The 22502-nt window shown below is 32.1% G+C and overlaps 3 protein-coding genes and 1 long non-coding RNA gene across 4 annotated transcripts in view; 1 reads left to right on the forward strand and 3 right to left on the reverse strand.

The window, feature by feature from the left end:
- The window catches only part of LOC141453116 (uncharacterized), a 34216-nt gene that overhangs the window by 1140 nt on the left and 10574 nt on the right, over nt 1-22502 (forward strand). Inside the window, exons 3-8 of the long non-coding RNA XR_012457787.1 lie at nt 3529-3612; nt 8975-9181; nt 11474-11606; nt 12332-12498; nt 17623-17820; nt 20750-20950. This is a non-coding gene — a long non-coding RNA (uncharacterized lncRNA). The remainder of the gene's footprint in view (nt 1-3528; nt 3613-8974; nt 9182-11473; nt 11607-12331; nt 12499-17622; nt 17821-20749; nt 20951-22502) is intronic.
- Nucleotides 639-7340, reverse strand: LOC141453101 (myrosinase 1-like). The gene is made up of 11 exons (XM_074125864.1): nt 6490-7340; nt 5130-5263; nt 4916-5050; nt 4388-4510; nt 4033-4213; nt 2921-3015; nt 2653-2800; nt 2413-2561; nt 1523-1657; nt 1341-1447; nt 639-1216 (listed from the first exon to the last, which is right to left on the reverse strand). The coding sequence occupies exons 1-11, from the start codon at nt 6662-6664 to the stop codon at nt 1108-1110; spliced, it is 1491 nt and encodes a 496-aa protein (XP_073981965.1). The 5' UTR covers nt 6665-7340; the 3' UTR covers nt 639-1107.
- On the reverse strand, nt 7491-13561 carry LOC141453100 (myrosinase 1-like). The gene is made up of 13 exons (XM_074125863.1): nt 13379-13561; nt 12896-13159; nt 11869-12002; nt 11655-11789; nt 11027-11149; nt 10688-10868; nt 10287-10381; nt 9884-10031; nt 9645-9793; nt 8689-8823; nt 8507-8613; nt 7740-7850; nt 7491-7671 (listed from the first exon to the last, which is right to left on the reverse strand). Exons 2-12 carry the CDS (start codon nt 13068-13070, stop codon nt 7742-7744), a joined length of 1491 nt encoding a protein of 496 aa, XP_073981964.1. The 5' UTR covers nt 13071-13159; nt 13379-13561; the 3' UTR covers nt 7491-7671; nt 7740-7741.
- LOC141453102 (myrosinase 1-like) lies at nt 14716-22069 on the reverse strand. The gene is made up of 13 exons (XM_074125865.1): nt 21807-22069; nt 21327-21587; nt 20431-20564; nt 20217-20351; nt 19682-19804; nt 19345-19525; nt 18945-19039; nt 18550-18697; nt 18316-18464; nt 17269-17403; nt 17087-17193; nt 15349-15459; nt 14716-15280 (listed from the first exon to the last, which is right to left on the reverse strand). Exons 2-12 carry the CDS (start codon nt 21496-21498, stop codon nt 15351-15353), a joined length of 1488 nt encoding a protein of 495 aa, XP_073981966.1. The 5' UTR covers nt 21499-21587; nt 21807-22069; the 3' UTR covers nt 14716-15280; nt 15349-15350.

A 22502-nucleotide genomic window follows, 5' to 3' on the forward strand; every position in this document is an offset into this window, starting at 1 on the left:
AGAACGAACAGTAATTACATTGCTGACAATGCTTGAATTTATTTTCCAAGGTTGAATGAAGTTAGCATCATTAGTTGTTGATATGTTATAATGAAAAAGTGATATAACTATTCACATGACTTTGTTTTATGTACAGTTTTCTAGGTTTTTTTAAATATTATTTTCTCTTATTAGGGTGAAGTAAAAGTTTGTATCTTCTTTCACTAGGGTTGCTTAGTAACTTTCATTTATGAATTTTTTTCCAGCAGAATTCGATTAAGAAGATTTTAGAAAGAGAGGTGTGGGTATTCTTCCCTTTAAAGTACCATTTCAGTGTAATAATGAGGGTGGCTTGATTGTTTTCGTAAAATTCCATATCATAATGTACTTCATGGATTTTTCACTTTTCTTATTTTTTGTTTGTTTTTTTTCTTGAAAATGTTTCCTATGATTTTCTGATGAAAATAAACTTCGTATATAGACGACGTTTATTTTGAATAATTTTTTTGTGAAAATTCGTTTTTAGCCTTTTGAGATGTTCGTTAAAGATTATTATTTAAGTAAGGACTTCGAGAATTGGAGTGAAAGAAAGACATGTTAACGTGATCTTTTTAATGGTCACAAATAAATTTTAAATCTTTTTAAAAATTCATATTTATTTTTTATCAGTAATGTACATATTATTCCATTGACTTATTTCTCTGATAAAGAAATGATATATTGTATGAGTAGTCATTCGCATAGAACTATGAAGAAAACACGACTATAAATAAACATGTTTTAAATTTACTGCCAACTGTTGATAAGCACTATTATATGCTTAAAAGAAATAGAGTTCCACCTGTAACCTCTAAAGTGCTACTTCAACACTCAATGAACAATTTTAGTAACTACCACATATAATACAGAAATCTCAAATAAAACAGCATATTAATATAAAAAAAAAAATTGTTCACCCTTTAAAAAAGTACATTATGTCAACATTATTTAATTCTTAACAAATATCTACTTTAAAATAAATTGTGTCACTCAAAAACTATAATTTTCACTCTATTTTAGTTAAAAATAATGTTTTCTTAAATTAGTAGTTAACTGTATTAATTTTTTTAATTAAGTCTGGTTTAAATTTTAAATTTTCTGACGCGCTATCAGTTTTCTGAAAAATTCTGCTGAAGCTTTCTTTTTTCTTGGCCTGTTGGGGTCATTAAAGTCGACATGTACAAGCCCAAATTGCTGACTGAAAGATTAATTTAGAGTAGTTTAGCCGTGAAAATATAAATTAACTCTTTTTTTTTTATTTTTAAGTAAAGTATCAAAAATTTCCAATTTATAATATTTGACTTATAACTTAAGAAGATTACCTGTAGCCAGCTCTCCATTCAAAATCGTCTAATAAACCCCAGGCTGTATATCCAATTACATTGCATCCATCTTCATAAATGGCAGCACTTAGATTACTCAAATAGGTCTAAGAAATCAATATATTACAGCTATAAAATGAAATTTATAACTCTACAATTAAATATTATTTATAACGAATTACCTGATAGTAAGAAATTCGGCCATAATCTTGTGTTATATTTAAATCGCTAAAACCATTTTCTGTCACAAACACCTCTGGATTATTGTAATGATCTTTCACCCAATTCAATACTCCTCTAAAACCAACTGGAACAACCTTTAACAGAAAAAAAAAGTGAATATATTCTGGCCTGTTATTTATTTAGATGATAAATTAGGCACTTGGTGTTATAGCGCAATCAAATCAAGCAATCCATACTAACGTTTCTAAATTTGAGTTTAATTGTTAAATAAAATGTAGACTTTCCCTCCTGAGGGATATCTGGTGTGAAACCTTGCACTTTACATGCTCTGTTAATCCATTTTACTTAATTTTCAGTTTCTCTTGAAAGAATCATAGAAAGAGAAAATCGTGTAAATCGTTTCTCACCAGTATAAATTAAAAAAAATATATATATATGGAATCCAATGCGGGAGCTTTAAAGCAATAATTAGAACAATAATTAAGCGGTTCAACGACTTTTCTGTGTTAAGTTTACTAATAAATACGAGTATTATTCAATCGAAGTAACCTGAAGAGACGAACACGACATGAAGGTTATGAAAAATAAACGATATGAAGGCAAGACCTCCGTAGGGTTGTAAAGGTGGAGAGAACTTCCTATGTTATAGATAGGTTTAGGATGAGCAGCTGAATGTAATAGGCACTTATATTTAAGTAGATGTTAGAATTTAGATGATACTATTCGCAATAATAACGAGTGCTCAAAGACAATAAATAAGTGTTGCTGTCAGGATAGAAAAAAAGGTGTTGGCTCAAAAAAATAAGACTATTCTATAATAGTTGAAATCGAAATCATCACATTTATTCTGTTTCTACTATTATCAGATTCAGATAAAATAAAATGTTACCCTAAGCCATGGAGATTGTGACGTTGGCCAATTAATATCAACAAATAGTTTTACATTCGCATCTCTTAATCGAGACGGCTGTTGTCCAGAGACACCATTTGTGGCTAAAGATGACGTGTAATGGTTCAATGCCAGAAAGTCATAGGTTCCTGTAATTTAAGGGAAATATTTAATGGGAAAAGAAAGAAATATTTTGACTAATTGGGTAACTAGAGTTTCAGAGAATTCATCCACCAATACCTTGTATTTCATTAATTTCTTGTTCAGTAAAGTAAGGTAATCTGGAGATTGGCAATCCTTCATAAGCGCTGTTTCTGTCAACGTAGTCGCGCATTACCGGAGGGTAATCTCCTGTTACACTGTACACAGGATGGAGAAACCATCCTAACTGTTGCAGACAGAAAAAAATAAAAACTCCATTAATGAATAATAAGTAGAAATAAATAAATAAATATTAGATTCAATACAGGAATCGATAATAATTTTTAAAACACTGAAGTAACCTTACTGAGAATTGATTCCATCTTTCAGCCGCGATTTTATCTTCTACTGAATCACTTAGTGGAAATGCAAACGGTCCATTCATAGAGAAGCTTACTCTACCTGTAAAAATATTCACTCCATTAGCGTTCAGTATTCAGCTTGTATTTTAATATTAATTCCTTAAAACTAGTGAATTATTACTTTCACTTATATAGCAATGATGTAGAATTTCAGTTTTGCCTAATTTCTTAAATTAAGTTTTTTTAAAAAAGGAAACTCACGTTTTGAGGAAAAATGATTTTTAGAAAATGACCCATGTAGGCCAACACTAAGCTCAAAAGCAAAAAATCAAAGGGAACTCCAAGTTTATATTTAGGTTGAATAGCCTTACGAGACCGCACAGACAGTTGGTTGTAGGGATATTTTATTTCTCAGGAAAAATGTCAGGAAATGATAAATTTTCTAGATGGTTCCAATAAGTGGATTCCATTAATTAATTTTTGTAAATATGCTTGTGGATATCTATTTCAATAATTACTTTTTACAAATTATATTTGAAAATTTTAGTAATTACTTATGTAAATGCAAATATATAATAATATAATTGTTATAATATTTTTTTTCTTTTTACAGGACAGTTGTGGAGGAGGGATGAGACTTTGAGAGCTTCCCTCTTAAACTATATCAATATTTTACAGTTTAACAAATTGGATGTTGGTAAGTAGTAAATATATTTCAAATATTCTGGGTTTGATATATTAATCTCTCGAGAATTGTAATTGTAACATAAAAATCATGATAATGGTAACAACAATTTTTTCCCAGTAATTTGGTTTATTTATTTTTGTTATCTCTCTTAAAAAGACGTATTGAAATCGTAGAGATTTTCTAATTTGTTTTTTCACTGGCAATTTTTATTTTTGAGGCTTCTGACTACGAAAAAGTTAGTTTTACAATTTGTTTGTCCTCCCAATAAAATTGGAAAACTTTAAAAAATAACATCGTTTACTCTACATTATAAGCAAACACCTCTCTCATCCTCTGTTAACTCCGCTATCTTGAACTGTTCATCGATAAAAGACTTAACATGGAACTCTCTTACACTTAATTCTAATTTTAAAAAAAATATGTTGCAACCTTTTTGCTTGGGTTTAAACAATCTATCGTACAGACGATAGGCTGTAGCATGTGCCCTTAGCAGATTGTGGCCTGCCAAATAATCGCCAGTACCGTGCAGATTCAAGGCAGGGGCCAAATTTGTACCTCCGTAGCCGTCACTAATGGTTATAGGTTCATTAATTGTTAGCCACCATTTTACCTTAAAAAAAAATATATGATAATAATAGTTAGTCAATTTTTTCAACTCCAACACCGATTTTTAGTAAAACGACATTTTGAAAATGCCCCAGTCAGTGATTCTGTTGTAGGAATCATAATTTAAATAATTAACTACATCACTGCTTACATATATTGAGATAAATTCATGACTTACTCGATCTCCAAAAGCTGAAAAAACTACTTCAGCGTACTCCTCAAAATATAGTATAATTAATGAATTCAGCCAACCTCCTAAGTCTTCTAAAGGTTGAGGTAGATCAAAATGGTATATTGTGACCTGAGTGCAGAAATATGCATAGGGCTAAAACTGTTAATTATATCCACGGAAATTATTTGTAAAAGTAAAACTTGTTAGGAAAGAGGTTTTAGTCATTTCGGATCCCCATGTAACTACTTTTTATTTGTTAGAAAATTAGCGGCGTTCGAAAAAATAGAGGATTACTTTACTTTTACTTTTTTTAAACAATTCTAGAAGGAGTCAGCTCCTCTTTTTAATTAAACATTTCAATGTATGAATCTTTGAAGATTTATTATTATTAAATAAACTTTATTTATCTTGTCTTTTTATTACATTCATTTCACTGATGCGTCATTGTTCATACATCCGGACTTACAAAACTAAAATAAATAAGATTAGTTGGAAAGATTAATAAAATCATATTTATGCGAATAACAATATTACCATTGGTTGTATGCTATTAGCCAATAACTCGTCAATTAAATTATTGTAATAATCAATTCCTGCTTGATTGATATATTCCTTGGTACCACTGGGTAATATTCGTGACCATGACAACGAAAATCTATAGAACTCAAACTGGAAAATATAATAAACAACAAATTAGGGATGAAATTTTAAAACAAGAAATGACTTACATATAACGCAACGTAATTACCCCAATATCTTTGATCAGTTGAACATCCTCTTTGTATTTATGATAGGAATCGCAGGCCACATCGCCGTTCTCTTCGTTGTATACAAAGGAAGGGTTAGTATGCACCATTCTATCCCAAATATTTTCACCTTTACCTGTGAAGAAAAAAAAAGAAGGGATTTGAAGGATTATCGCGTAAAACAAAAAAGAATCCTTCAGGAAGTTTGCATTTCCAGACATGCTATTTTCTTGTATTAATAATAACAAATTTGTTTGTTTGTTTGTTATTAATAAATTCTTATTAATTAAACCATAAAATTTAATTCGATTAAAATACGGATCAATTATAACTGATTCAATATTGAATTTTCCGAATAATATCCATCTCAATTTATATATATTTGTTTGTGTGTACATTTGCTCAGAAACGAGAGGGAGTCCAAACTTTCTTTGAACAAACAAACTTTGAAGGAGTCAAAATACATTACTCGAAATACCACGTCACTTAATGTTTTTTTTTCGACTAGTCCTGAGGATCACTAGGGGTGCAGTTCGTGAGACTCTCAGAGACTGGATCTGGAGAGAACATGAAAAGTACTGGGTTATGCTTCCTGGGGTCAAACACAGCAAGAAGGTTATGCCCTTGCTGTGCAAACAAAGAACCAAAGTGACTCTAGGTTTGGGCAGGAATCAGATCACTCTGATTACAGGCCTATTCACGGGGCACGGAAGGTTCAGGAAGCACCTGCACAAGGTAGGGCTTATTAGCTCGGAACCGATGTGCAGATTGTGCCAGGAAGAGGAAGAAACGGCCTCTCACCTGTTATTCGATTGCGTAGCACTCGAGAGACTGCCCTACGAAATCTTTGGTACCTTGAGACCAGGGGAGATTGTAGCGCAGAAAGAACTGGTAGGGAAAGCCCTCTACCTTCTTAGAAGGGGAGGTTTCACCTACTAGACTCAAGGGAAGACACAATAAGCCTCTTGGTGGCTGCAGTGCCGTGGGGCGTGGGTCCCGTCCCGCCGAGTAAATCTAATCTGTTTTTTCAAATTTGTTGAGATTCTTTGAGAATGGCGGCCACGATTTTCTTTACTCTTTCTTTTAACATTACAAACCATTTTGCCGCTTCTGAGGTAGGGAGTAGGCTTCTACTTAAGTGTAATTTAGGATCGTACACTTACATACAATTGAGAAATGAACAAGACTTAAAAAAAAAATTAATAATAATAAATTAAAATAAACTGTTAATTTTTCCCTATGTAGTTTTTCGGGAACTCCACGACAACTGTAATTATTATACTTTCTCGGCTAAAAAATAATAAATATTACTGAATTTATTATTAACATAAATCTAACAATAATTCCCTTAACATAACTTACCACTTTCATTCCAAGCACCTTCAATCTGATATGATGAAGTGGCGACAGAAAAATAAAAACCGTTCGGAAAAGGAATATTTACATTCATTGTGTCATTATGATTTAAACTTTGCGTGCAATAGATGCAACTAATTGCAATAACTATAAGTAACGAAAGAATAATGTAATATTTCATGTTAAATTTAATGTTCAATTGAGTTATTGCTGTGCAACAACAAATTTCAATGGTTCAAGTTGATTGCAAAGTTAACTAAAATATAAGTAAATTTGCCAGCAAAATTTATGAAAGCATTAGTTGATCTTAGATTTTTGATATAATAATGCTACCAAAAGCTTTAAAAATTCAATATACAACTAAATACAATTGCAATCTTTAACAAACACTATTAACTCAGCAGACTGTTAATGGTTTACCACTGAACGATACTTCTTGCAAGTTAGGGGGTTTTATAAGCGCTCTCATTACCGACATGTGAATGCTACAGATATGTCCTGTGACTACCATCAAGTTCGGTCAAGCGTATCGTTGCTTTTTGTTCTTGTAGTGAGTACTATAGCTTCCTGTTCCAATGCTGAACATACACAAAATGTTTTTCCAAGAAGTTGCATTTCTTTTTTTTTAATAATTAAATTCCAGCTTATGAATGCCACGTTTATTAGATTATCATTTTAAAGTTCGTATTCTTTTACGGCATAAAGAAAAGGTTAACAAACTACTCGAAAGTATGCCAATTTCTTTTTCGGCTTCCTGCAGACATGTCTTAAGCAAGTGAAATTTCATGTTGAGTTGTTCCTAGATCGAAAGCTTGGCAAAAAAATTATGTCGCGAATTGGCAATAATCTTTCTTCTTTTTGGAAAATCAAATCCTTACTTTATTTAATTAATTAATAATTATTTCATACAATAAACAATAAATAGTGTAACAAGTACAGATAAATTTAAGTACCTCTGGTGTTACTAATATATCATTAACTGCTCCAAAATTGTACTACTACAATGCGATAATTGTAAAAATTTATTTTTTATTGGGTTAACCAGTAGATTATAGTAAAAACAATGTTATTACAAACTCATTTGGTAAGCAATTATACTTTATAATGTATTAACTAAAATAAAGGTCCTATAATTTGTTCCTCTTTTAAACATTTCTGCTGAAATTTGTTTTTCTTTAGATCGAAATTCTGAAATTAATAAAACATTAAATTAATTGAGAAGTTTTCCAATAATCCAAAACTGACAAAATGTTTACCTTCATGTTTTCTGACTTGCTATTAGTTTTTTGAAAAATTCCGCTGAAGCCTTCTTTGTTCTTGGCCTGTTGGGATCATCGAAATCGACCTGAACTATTCCAAATCGTTGACTAAAAAAAAATTGAAAAATAAAAAATAATTAAAATTAATTTTGGCCATGTATGCAAACAGAATGTTCCTTTAATTTTGAGAATGAATTCTAACGAAGCTACAATTAAGTCTAAAAACTAGTAATACTTACGTGCATTCACAGTATTACAAAATTAACTAACACAAACAATAATCAAGATGCTAAAACTTAATGGCCCTGTTGACCTTGCGGAGCAAAGCTTAGCTTATATAATCCTTTTGGAAATTCACGTCCTAGTTCTCTTACTGAATTTAATCGAGAAAGATATTTTGTTTTTTCAATAAATCCGATTTCCCATAGATAGCTGTTAAAAGTGGCAAACTTATACAACACCAGCCTAAAACTCAAATAATGGTTATGAGGCAAATTATTGAAAATGATGTTAGGTCCACATTGTTGGATAATATATTTAATTTTATCCATCGCAACCCGTATGTTTATTACGTCCCTGATTGATTTCCGACCTTCATCCATCATTAGATGTAGACTTATCAGTTTGGTGAAGAGATTTCGACTTCACTTACGTTATAACGTCTTTTTTTTTTTTTTGTAATTCCACCATCAGCTAGTAGGATACCTATCCTTAAATCAAACATCCAATTTCACAAAAAATAATCCTTTATATGTTTATGTTACCTGTAGCCTGCTCTCCATTCAAAGTTATCCATTAAACTCCACGCAGTGTATCCAATTACATTGCATCCATCTTCATAAATGGCAGCACTTAGATTACTCAAATAGTTCTAAGAAATCAATATATTGTAGGTATAAAATGAAATCTATAACTCTACAATGAAATATTATTTATAACGAATTACCTGATAATAAGAAATTCGGTTATAATCTTGTGTTATATTGAAATCGCTGAAACCATTTTCTGTCACAAACACCTCTGGATTATTGTACTGATCTTTCACCCAATTCAATACGCCTCTAAAACCAACTGGAACAACCTTTAACAGAAAGAAATGAATAACTTTTATCATATTATAAGAGTTAGTAAGCACTTTCTGAAAGTAAAGCAGCAATTTCGCGAAATATACAACGATTTTTTATGTTATTATTATTGTAATAATATTTTTCGTTTTGTTTTCTGTACGTTAGGACTCGCCAACCGCTGAGGACATTGTCGCCTGGAGCTTTTTTCAATGCGCTATCGGCTTCCGCACATTGTTCTCTCATCACAGACAACACTCCCCATTAGTCAATAGTGAGCTGTAAAGACGCTCCTCAGAAGACAATGAACTAAAGGCTAGCAGATTGATCCGAACCCGGGATCTCCACATGGAAGTCCAGAACACTAATATTGAGGTATCGCTTTCCTTTTGATCTTTATATTACTATTATTAATCAAAATTTAAAAATTAATTTTGCCCAGTAAGATAAGTAATAGAGATCACGTGAAGTGACAAATTTTCGTTTTGTGATACCCGGAATAAGTTGTTTTCAGAAAATTATCTGAAAAATACTATCACATTAATAACAAAAAAAAAATCACAGCTTTATATTTTGATTGGTTTGAATCAAGCTACCCCATGTAAATTAACGATCAAAATCCCTTAACCTGGATTACACTTTTATTGAAAATGGTACATGGCCTCTAATGTACCATTTCATTAAATGTATTTTTTTGTGGGTCTTAATTAAAAGATCTTTACATGAATTGCCAAAATTTAGGGTTTAAAAAAAATGTTACTACGGAATTTTCAGAAAAGGTCGTTACGATCATATTTCTGCCTCTCTTAATATCAAATTCAGATAATCAAAATTTTACCCTCAGCCATGTAGATTGTGACGTTGGCCAATTTGGATCAACTGATAGTTGTACATTTGCATCTCTTAATCGAGACGGCTGTTGTCCAGAGACCCCATTTGTGGCTAAAGTTGACGTATAATGATTTAAACCCATAAAGTCATAGGTTCCTGTAATTAAAGTGAAATATTTAAGAGGGGAAAAAGAAATATTTTGACTTACAGGGTATCAGAGTTTCCGCAGAATTATTCTTCCAATACCTTGTATTTCCTTAATTTCCTGTTGAGTAAAGTAAGGTAATCTGGAGTCTGGCAAACCTTCTGAAGCGCTATTTCTGTCAACGTAGTCGCGCATTACCGGTGGGTAATCTCCTGTTACACTGTACACGGGATGGAGGAACCATCCCAACTGTTGTGAACAAATAAAAATTATTCGTATTCAATTTGGTTACCACAGCATTCTGATCATTTTTTTTCATCAATAAAGGGTAATCTAGGTTCATTCAAATTACTTTTTTTAAATACTAAATCAGTGAACATAGGATTACCTAATTACAAAAAGTATACTAGCCGATTTGCATGCAAATATTGTGCTTCATTAATAATGCTAAAGCTTTCTGGGAATAATTAAATTGAAAAAAACAAACAAATCTAGTAGCTATACCGAGAATTGATTCCATCTTTCTGCTGCAATATGATCTTCTAATGTGTTATTTTGTGGAAATGCGAACGGCCCATCCATAGCGAAGCTGACTCTACCTGTAAATAATTTGTTGACATTTTTCAATTGATAGATTATTGCATAATACCAGAATCATTTTTCTTTATTTTGAAAGTAGCTCTAACTGCTTCATTAAAACTCTCTAAATTGTTTGAATATATATTTCTCTCATGAATTATGTGATATTCTGTTTGCTGAAAATCTTTAGAACCTATAATAATATGCCTTAAGAATATTTTACACAGTTTTTCAAAGAAGAAGTAGATTCATGTTATTTTTTGAAATCAAGAATTAAGACAAAGAATGATTTCTAATTAAAGACAAGAATAAAGAAAAAAATAAACCTCTTTGCTTAGGTTTAAACATTTTATCGTACAGACGATAGGCTTTAGCGTGTGCCCTAAGCAGATTGTGGCCTGCCAAATAATCGCCAGTGCCGTGCAGGTTCAAGGCAGGCGCCCCTTCTGTATCTCCGTAGCCTGCCGTAATGGATATAGGTTCATTAATTGTTAGCCACCATTTTACCTTGAACATAAAATCATATTGTTAATTAGTAATTTTTGTAATCAGTTTTTATGTCTATTTCTTTTGAATGTCTGAAATTTAAAAAGATTTAATCAATTGACATGCTACAAGAATCATATGACTTCTGGTTCTTGCAATTAAATGAATTAATTACTTACTCGATCTCCAAAAGTTGAAAAAACTACTTTAGCATAATCTTCAAAATATAGTATAATTGATGAATTCAACCAACCTCCCAGGTCTTCTAAAGGTTGAGGTAGATCCCAGTGGTATATTGTAACCTGAGTGCAAAAATAGTTCACAAGTTTAGAAGTACTTAACTAGTTTTGGCAAATTAATTCCTGAAAAAAAACTTCGGGCGCCAATAGTCTTAGATATTGTCCACCTTAAATATAAAAAATAATAAAGACAAGATTAAAATCGTTACATATTTGGCAAAATTATTGTTTCAATGTCATTTAATACGATATTAAAACATAATTATTTCAGCTAGCATGGCTGGCCGCTGTTCACAGAACAGAAGGTGCTTCCTACGCTGAGTTCTTTGTTTTTTACCCATAAAATAAGATAACATTTATTTATGGTAATAATTCTTTATGTTAAAGGTTATTCCAGTTGGTTTTAGAAGAGTATTAAATTGGTTGAAAGATCGGAACAATAATCCAGAGGTGTTTGTGGCAGTAAGTGGTTTCTGAGATTTCAATTTAACACGTTTATGGATGAATTTTCATCTACCAGGTACTGCTCATATAATAATAAAATGTTCTCAAAAATATAAATAAATACCATTGGTTGTATGCTATTGGCCAATAAGTCGTCAATCAAATTGTTGTAATAATCAATTCCTGCTTGATTGATATATTCCTTGGTACCATTGGGTAATATTCGCGACCATGACAACGAAAATCTATAGAACTTAAACTGGAAAATATCATAAAGAACAAATTAGGGATGAAATTTTAAAACAAGAAATGACTTACATATAACGCAACGTAATTACCCCAATATCTTTGATCAGTTGAACATCCTCTTTGTATTTATGATAGGAATCGCAGGCCACATCGCCGTTCTCTTCGTTGTATACAAAGGAAGGGTTAGTATGCACCATTCTATCCCAAATATTTTCACCTTTGCCTGTGTTGAAAAGATAGAGATTTTTTTTGGTATTTTTTTGTCTTTATTTTTATGTTTTTGGCACAATAATAGCATAAACATTTTTAGAAAGGTTGTAAGAATATATTTTAGGTGGGAATGTATTCCTTAGCGTGCCTTTATTTTTATTCTTCTATCAAAAATATAGTGTAGGCCAGAGTTGTAATATAAAACGTTTATTAGGGCTACCTAATGATAAACTACTATGAAGTTTTGCGGAATGGGAAGCTTTAATAGTCATCTCTTTAAGCTATAAAATAAACATTAATGAGTGGTAGCCGTAAATAAATTTAAGTTTGTGACTCTGTTAGGTTCTCGGAGGGCTTTAAGACAGAAAAATTGAAGAGTCGAAGAGTAAGGCGCTAGGCAAGTTACATAAGCCTTGGCAAACTGGCCACAACTCTTCAGACACAGCTAGATGTAATTCTTGTGCTGCTGAGATTAAGAGAAAGATCGAAAGGTCTACTTCATTTAGAAGGTAAGTTATACGATTGTGTATATTGTATTGTGACAGATTGAGAAGAGCGAATGAGGGATTAGGGTGAGTGTGTAGTAGTGTTGAAGAACTCGAGTCAGTGATACCCTGAATTAAAGTACCAGACTGATGTTATTGACCGAAAGACTTACAAACCTAGGCGCTGTAGCGCACATAGCATTACCGTACTGCACAAGCATTACACCGGTTACGGAGCACTGACCTAGAGGATGTTACTATCCTCTCTTGCTGCAGTGCATTGCATAACAGGACTCGCCCCTTGATCTTGAATTCTAAGTTTAGGTAGTTAAGCTTACTGGAAGGTGCCCTTATTTACAAATATGTTTACAAAATAATTATTGAAATACATGCCAAAAATAATTCGCGAACATAAACTTACCACTTTCATTCCAAGCTCCTTCAATTTGGTATGATGCAGTCGCAGCAGAGAAATGAAAACCTTTTGGAAACGGAATTTTTACATTTATGGTGTCATCATGATTTAAACTTTGTTCGCAATAAATGCAACCAATTGCTATTAAAATGAATAGCGAATGCATGATATAATCTTGCATGTCAAATCAATTGATTTCTATCAAAATCTCTTAACAAAGTTATTTACAATATATCCCTTCACAAAGTTGATAGTTCCCTCGTTTGCTAGCTGTAAATAAATATTCGTAATAAATGCGTCAGCTAATTAAACTTTGCCTCTAGTTTTGCACGACAATACCGCCGTAATAATTTCAGAATTTGAATAATTACATAATCGTTTTTTATTTTTCAAAGCTATTCATTCTTTTTTATAGTGATATATTTTTAATAAATCTATTGCGTAAATATTTGTAAATTACAATGAATAGGTAAAGAAATAAATACCTACTTAACGAATAAACGCTCTTTAGATTGCCAATTATTTCGACAGTTTGCTGTTGTAGACGTTCCTTAACTATAGTTAAAGAAATTTTGTCTAATTTAAGCACTTTTTCTATAATTCAAACTTTTATATAAGACTACGCGCAATATACTGACTGTCTTACACTAAACTGTCATCTGATGGAAGTTGGAGTATTTATTGGTGGACCAACATCAGAGCCCTCTCTACCGGCAAGCAAGAGAACGAAGGTTTTTTTTTTTCCTATCTGATCAATTATAGTTCATTGAAATATTGAAATAACTAATAAAGTGTGGCGCATTTATTCAATTTTATTTAGTTCCATTAAGTATCATTTCCGCTTGATTGATTTTTTTAAAACATGCACTTTTGCTGACATACTGAATTCCCAATGGTATAAATGAGTTAACATTACTCTTAATGACATAGAGGTCATTCACGGACGCGTAAACTCGCTTCTCCCCAGAACCAATTTATATTGTATACTTGGTCTAACATCCTCATTAACCAAGTATTGTTTTTGAGCGCTAATATAACATATTGGTATTCGCAGCTACTATTGGCTTCTAAAGGACTCAAATTACTAAATTCTCTAATTTCAGATGTACATAGAATTATCTTAAGAAGCATTTTTTTTGTTTTACAATTTAAAAAGTATAGATTAACGCGTGAGCAATGCAAATGTAAAGTTATAGTAGCCTTATTCAAGAGAACCCCCAAAACTAGTCAATAAATAGTCCCTACCGGTTTGCTAAATTTTGTCCCCGGGGATCTTCCATAAGTAATTAACACCATATAGCCATCCAGCTTGATTCTTCTGTAGTGTTCATGTTTACAATAAATATTAATGATTTTTTTTTTTAATTAAGATATTTTTTACATAAAACACTTCATTCAATTTGTTTTTTTATCCCTTAGGTAAAGTGAATTTTGAACCTAGTACTTGAATTTTTCAAACTAATGATTACAGTCAGATAAATAAACCCCTGGAAGCTTTAAAAAATAATTTCGGAGATATGCAGATTAATAAAACATCTACAGCTACATTTCAAAATGTACGTATATAAAGAATTAAAATTAGAATTAGGTTATTATCATTAAATCAATAATAAAAATACGAAGTACTTTAAATTTTTTCTGTTCTTCATTTTATTAGTAATTAAACATATTTAGTGCATACGGGCAAACCGATTGAGTCCGATATAAACTTAATATTTAAAGATTACATGAAAAAAATTAATATTATATGAAAAATACGATAAAGTAATGTTATTTAAAAATGATAACAAACATAAGTCATAAAGGAAAAATAAAAATGCCTAACATAAATTTTAAACTTTTATTTCTCATAAATCTTTCAAAGCAATCGGAAATCCATATATTCAACCGACCAATTATAGATCACTGCTTTAATAAAAATACTTTAATAGTAGGTTAATAAGAATAAGCCCTGAAGATGACCTAGTTCCTGGGTCGTAAGCTTGTCAAAAATTAAAAAAATTATGTCTCAAATTGGCAATAATCTTTCTTCCTTTAGGATTTAAAATAGTTCTCGTAGGAACGGCATACTACGCCTTACTTTATTTAATTAATTAACAATTATTTTATACAATAAACAATAAATAGTGTAACAAGTAGAGATAAATTTAAGTACCTCTGGTGTTACTAATATATCATTAACTGCTCCAAACTTTTGCTACTACAATGTGATAATTGTAAAAAAAAAAAAAATTATTAGGTTAAACAGTATATTACAGTAAAAACAATGTTATTACAAACTCATTTGGTAAGCAATTATACTTTATAATGTATTAAGTAAAATAAAGGTCCTATAATTTGTTCCTCTTTTAAACATTTCTGCTGAAATCTGTTTTTCTTTAGATCGAAATTCTGAAATTAATAAAACATTAAATTAATTGAGAAGTTTTCCATTAATCTAAAACTGCCAAAATGTTTACCTTCATGTTTTCTGACTTGCTATTAGTTTTTTGAAAAATTCCGCTGAAGCCTTCTTTGTTCTTGGCCTGTTAGGATCATCGAAATCGACCTGAACTATTCCAAACCGTTGACTGAAAAAAAAATTGAGTAATAAAAAATAATTAAAATTAATTTTGGCCATGTATGCAAACAGAATGTTCCTTTAATTTTGAGAATGAATTCTAACGAAGCTACAATTAAGTCTAACTAACTAACTAACTAAGCAGCTCTACAGCCCATAGTGAGCCTTGGCTTCCCCAACAATGCTCCACCAGTCCTCTCTACACATGGCCCTTCACTTCCAGTTCTCCACCTTTAGCACTCCAAGGTCCCTCTCAACATCCTGGAGCCCACGTTTTCTCGGTCGCCCTCTTCGTCTCGTACCGAAAACGTCTGCAAGTAACATTTTCCGAGGCATTCTGTCCTCCGCCATTCTCGCAACATGTCCTAGCCAATCTATCCTCCTCACTTTGATGAACTGTACAATAACACAGGACCCGTATAACTCATACAGCTCTTTATTACTTCTTCTTCGCCATGCACCCTCCTCCAGCACAGGTCCAAATATTCTTCTTAATATTTTACGCTCAAAGGGTAGCATGAGCTCTTAAGCTGTGGTGAAAGCCGTCATGCTAGGGGACGAAAACCTCGATAATAAAGGACCTGGCCCTCCAAGTTAGGGGTTGAGCATAGGGTTAACGCCCCTACTTCGTAAAAACAACTTTGTTCCGAAACCCTACAATTAAGTCTAAAAACTAGTAATACTTGCGTGCATTCACAGTATTACAAGATTAACTTTCACAAACAATAACACGATGCAAAAACTTAATGGCCCTGTTGACCTTGCGGAGCAAAGCTTTGCTTATATAATCCTTTTGGAAATTCACGTCCTAGTTCTCTTACTGAATTTAATCGAGAAAGACATTTTGTTGTTTAATGCCGCTATTTCAATAAATCCGATTTCCCATAGATAGCTGTTGAAAGTGGCAAACTTATACAACACCAGCCTAAAACTCAAATAATGGTTATGAGGCAAATAATTGAAAACGTTGTTAGGTCACAGTGTTGGATAATACATTTAATTTTATACATTGTATCCCGTATGTTTATTAGGTCCCTGATTGATTTCCGAACTTCATCCATCACCAGATGTAGACTTATCAGTTTGGTGTAGAAGTTTCGACTTCACTTACGTTATACCGTCTCGCAAGTTGTCAAAATTATCTTTTGAACTCATTCTTTCCATCAGGAGTACTTTAGCCTCCATACTCCTTATCGTTTCTAGCCATTTATACTCCCAGAACCTTCACAAAAGAAAGCTTTACTAGAAGTTCCATTCTGAGTAAATTACCTCTAAAAATATCCGATTAAGTGCAGACTACAGGAAAACCATCATCATTAGCCGTAACGTAATTCTCAAGTATTTCGCTTAAATGTTATTTCATAATAAAATTTAATTCTCATAATAGAAAAATCGCAATCCTATTGAATTTGAAAAGGTAAGTTTACTTTGTTTTTTCTTTACATTTTTATCTTGAAACATTCTGCTCTCAATGCGTGTGGGCGATGCAACAAAACTTATTAAGGACAAGGGAGCGGGACTAAATAAAGATTCAATAACTGTCATTTTCTATAATTCCATCATCAGCAAATAGGATACCCATCCTTAACTCAAACATTCAATTTCACAAAAAATAATCCTTTATATGTTTACGTTACCTGTAGCCTGCTCTCCATTCAAAATTATCTAGTAAACTCCACGCAGTGTATCCAATTACATTGCATCCATCTTCATAAATGGCAGCACTTAGATTACTCAAATAGGTCTAAGAAATCAATATATTACAGCTATAAAATGAAATTTATAACTCTACAATAAAACATTATTTATAACGAATTACCTGATAATAAGAAATTCGGCCATAATCTTGTGTTATATTTAAATCGCTGAAACCATTTTCTGTCACAAACACCTCTGGATTATTGTACTGATCTTTCACCCAATTCAATACTCCTCTAAAACTAACTGGAACAACCTTTAACAGAAAGAAATGTATAAATTTTATCATATTATATGGGTTTGTAAGCACTTTCTGAACGTAAATAGCGTCTAGCGATGCTTACTGATTTAATTGTTTTATATGTTAATATCGAATTAAATGGCATTTAAGCAGCAATTTCGTGAAATATACAAAATATTTTTTATGTTATTATTATTCTAATAATAATTTTCGTTTTGTTTTGTTTACGTTAAGACTCGCCAACCGCTGAGGAAATTGGCGCCTGGAGCTTTCTTCAATTCCCTATCGGCTTCCGCACATTGTTCTCTCATTAAGACAACACTCCCCAAAACTGGATAGTGAGCTGTGAAGAAGCTCCTCAGAAGATAAAAATCTAAGAGTTTGATTCGAACCTGGGGCCTCTAGCTGGGAGACCAGAACACTAGTATTGAGGTAATCCCTTCCTTTTGATCTTTAAATTACTATTATTAATCAAAATTTAAATATTCATTTTGCCCAGCAAGAAAAGTTATAGCGATCACGTAAAGTGACAAATTATCGTTTTGAGATCTCCTGAATAAGTTGTTTTCAGAAAATTAATAGATAAATACTATTATATTTAAAAAAAAAAAAAAAAAAAATCACAGCTTTATATATTGATTGGTTTCAACCAGGGAACCAGGGATTAATTTCTACCTAAATTAACAATCAAAATTCCTTAACCTGGATTTCACTTTTATTGAAAGTGAAATATTATTACTTGCCTCTAATGTATTATTTCATTACAATGTATTTTTTTTTGTGCCAGATTTAAAGGATCGTTACATGTGTTGCTAAAATTTAGGGTTTAATAAAAATGTTACTACAGAAGTACCTAGTTTTTGAAAAAATCGTTACGATCATATTTCTGCCTCTCCTATTATCAAATTCAGATAAACAAAATTTTACCCTAAGCCATGGAGATTGTGAGGTTGGCCAATTAGGATCAACTGATAATTCCACATTTGAATCTCTTAGTGGAGACGGCTGTTGTCCAGAGACACCGTTTGTGGCTAAAGTTGACGTGTAATGATTTAAACCCAGAAAGTCATAGGTCCCTGTAATAAAGTGAAATATTTAAGAGGGGAAAACTGTTTTCACTAACAGGGTATCAGAGTTTCCGCAGAATTATTCTTCCAATACCTTGTATTTCCTTAATTTCCTGTTGAGTAAAGTAAGGTAATCTGGAGTCTGGCAAACCTTCTGAAGCGCTGTTTCTGTCAACATAGTCGCGCATTACTGGTGGGTAATCTCCTGTTACACTGTACACGGGATGGAGAAACCATCCTAACTGTTGTGAACAAATAAAAATTATTCGCATTCAATTTGGTTGCAACAGCATTCTGATCATTTTTGTCATAAATAAAATTTAATCTAGGATCATTCAAAATAAATTTTGTTTAATACTAAGTCAGTGAATAGGATTAACTAGTTACAAAGAATATACTTGTTGATTAGCTTGTAAAAATTATCCTTCATGAATAAAGCTAAAGCTTTTAGAGAATAATTAAGTTGGAAAAAAATTCTAGTAGCTATACCGAGAATTGATTCCATCTTTCAGCCGCGATATGATCTCCTAATGTGTTATTTTTTGGAAATGCGAACAGTCCATCCATAGCGAAGCTGACTCTACCTGTAAATAATTTGTTGACATTTTTCAATTAATAGATTATTCCCTAATACCAAAAACATTTCTCTTTATTTTGAAAGTAGCTCTAACAGCTTCATTAAAACTCTCTAAATCGTTTAAATATATATATTTCTCTCATTGAATTATGTGATATTCTGAGTTGGCTGAAAATCAGAACATATAATAACTATGTCTAATTTTAGACAGTTTTTCAGAATAGAAGAAGTAGATTCATGTTATTTTTAGAAATAATGAATTGTGACAAAGAATGATGTCTAATTAATGACGAGAATAAAGAAAAAATAAACCTTTTTGCTTAGGTTTAAACCATTTATCGTACAGACGATAGGCTTTAGCGTGCGCCCTAAGCAGATTGTGGCCTGCCAAATAATCGCCAGTGCCGTGCAGATTCAAGGCAGGCGTCACTTCTGTATCTCCGTAGCCTGCTGTAATGGATGTAGGTTCATTAATTGTTAGCCACCATTTTACCTTGAACATAGAATCACATATTTTTAATTAATTATTTGTGTAATCTGTTTGCATTATTTCTTTTGAGTGTCTAAATTTTAAAAAGATTTAATTAATTGACATGCTACAGGAATCACTTGACTTCTGGTAATTGCAATTAAAAAATTAATTACTTACTCGATCTCCAAAAGCTGAAAAAACTACTTTAGCGTAATCTTCAAAATATAGCGCAATTGATGAATTCAGCCAACCTCCCAAGTCTTCTAATGGTTGAGGTAGATCCCAATGGTATATTGTGACCTGAGTGCAAAAGTAGTACACAAGTTTACAAGTACTTATATAGTACTGGAAAAATGATTCCTAAAAAATAGTTCGGGCGCCAATGTTCTCAGGGCAACTTAGGGAAGGGAAGGTTATGCGGTTAGCGTAATGGTTCTCACGCGGAGTTCCCGGATTCGAATCCAGCTGCTGGTCGTTAGATTTTCTCTTCCTTGGAGGTTCTTACAGCTCACTGCTTGTTGATAGACAGTGTGGTCTGTAACGAGAGAACACGAGAGAGAGACGGCAGTGCACCCAAAAAACCTCCGGGCGCCAATACCCTCTGATGTTGTCGCGCCTATTTACCAGTTTAACACATTTTATGGATGTATTTCTTACTACCACGTACTGCTAATAAAATAATTAAAATGTTATCAAAAATGTAAATAAATACCATTGGTTGTATACTATTAGCCAATAAGTCGTCAATTAAATTATTGTAATAATCAATTCCAGCTTGATTGATGTATTCCTTTGTACCACTGGGTAATATTCGTGACCATGACAACGAAAATCTATAGAACTCAAACTGGAAAATATAATAAACAACAAATTAGGGATGAAATTTTAAAACAAGAAATGACTTACACATGACGCAACGTAATTACCCCAATATCTTTGATTAGTTGAACATCCTCTTTGTATTTATGATAGGAATCGCAGGCCACATCGCCGTTCTCTTCGTTGTATACAAAGGAAGGGTTAGTATGCACCATTCTATCCCAAATATTTTCACCTTTACCTGTGAAGAAAAAGTAGTTTTTTGTTTTTGTTTTTATTTTTTTGCACAAAAATAGCATAAACATTTTCAAAAAGATTGTATGAATGTATTTTAGGTGGGAATGGATTTCTTAGCGTGCCTAAATTTATTATTCTTCTATCAAAAAAATTGTGTTGTCCAGCGTTGTAAACTAAAACGTTATTTAGGGCTACCAGCTAGATCTTTATATGGTGCGGACTGCTATGAAGTTATGCGGAGGGAAAAATGGAAGAGTCGAAGAGTAAGGCGCTAGGCAAGTTACGTAAGCCTTGGAAAACTGACCACAACTCTTCAGACACAGCTAGATGTAATTTTTTGTGCTGCTGAGTTTACAAGAGAGAGATCGAATGGTCCACTTTATTTTGGAGGTAAGTTATACGATTGTGTATATTGCATTGTGATGGATATAGAAGAGAGAATGAGGGATTAGAGTGAGTGTGTAGTAGTGTAGAAGAGCTCGAGTCAGTGATCCCCAAGTACCAGACTCATGTTATTGGCTGAATGACTTACAAGCCTATGTCAAGGCGCTGCAGCGCACATAGCGTTACCGTACTGCACGGAGCATTACAGGATGTTACTGTCCTCTCTTGCTGCAGTGCCTTGCACAACAGGACTTACCAGTTGATCTTCAATTCTAATTATAAGTTTAGGTAGTTAAGCTTTCTGGAAGGTGCCCTTATTTACAAAATAAAATTAATGAAATACATGCCAAAAAATTACAATAATTCGCGAACATAAACTTACCACTTTCATTCCAAGCTCCTTCAATCTGATAAGATGCAGTCGCAGCTGAGAAATGAAAACCTTTTGGAAAGGGAATATTTACATTCATCATGTCATAATTTATACTTTGTTCGCAATAAATGCAACCAATTGCTATTAAAATGAATAGCGAATGCATGATATAATCTTGCATGTCAAATCAATTGAGTTCTATCAAAATCTCTTAACAAAGTTATTTACAATATATCCCTTCACAAAGTTGATAGTTCCCTCGTTTGCTAGCTGTAAATAAATATTCGTAATAAATGCGTCAGCTAATTAAACTTTGCCTCTAGTTTTGCACCAGAATACCGCCATTATAACTACATAATTTGAATTATTACATAATCGTTTTTTATTTTTCAAAGCTATTCATTCTTTTTTATACTGATATATTTTTAATAAATCTATTACGTAAATATTTGTAAATTACAATGAATAGGTAAAGAAATAAATACCTACTTATCGAATAAACGAATAAACGCTCTTTAGATTACCAATTATTTCGACAGTTTGCTGCTGTAGATCTTCTTTAATTGTAGTTAAAGAAATTTTGTCTAATTTAAGCACTTTTTCTATAATTCAAACTTTTATATAAGACTACGCGTTGTATATAAGCACAAGAGGCTGTCTTACACTAAACTGTCAGCTGATGGAAGTTGGAGTATTTATTGGTGGACCAACGTCAAAGCTCTCTCGACCACAAAGTTGGAAAACGAATGATTTTTTTTTCATCTTATCTTATCAATTCTAGTCTATTCCATTTTATAATATTGAAATAATTAATAAAATGTGGTGCAATAATTCAAATTAATTTAATTCTATTAAATATTAATAATCAAAAAAAATTGGTCGCACTCTTTATATGACTTTATCTTATCAAAATTGACATTCCCAACTTTTTTTAGTCTCTTTTTGGCGAAAAATTGCTAAAAGTAAATGTGTTATCACTCCAGCTTAACCGATCTTCTTCAAACATGGACTTTTACTGACATACTGAATTCCCAACTGTATAAATGAGTCAGCACATTATTTTTTAGGCGTCGTAGAGGGAAGCGTTAACTCACTTCTCCCAAGAACCAATTTATATTGTATACTTGGTCTAACTTTCTCAATAACCACGTATTGTTTTTGAGGGCTAGTATAAAACCGACATAT

The sequence above is a fragment of the Rhodnius prolixus genome, unplaced genomic scaffold (genome assembly GCF_049639745.1).
Source record: "Rhodnius prolixus isolate KJV_2025 unplaced genomic scaffold, Rpr scaffold_3, whole genome shotgun sequence".
Taxonomy (NCBI): Eukaryota; Metazoa; Arthropoda; class Insecta; order Hemiptera; family Reduviidae; genus Rhodnius; species Rhodnius prolixus.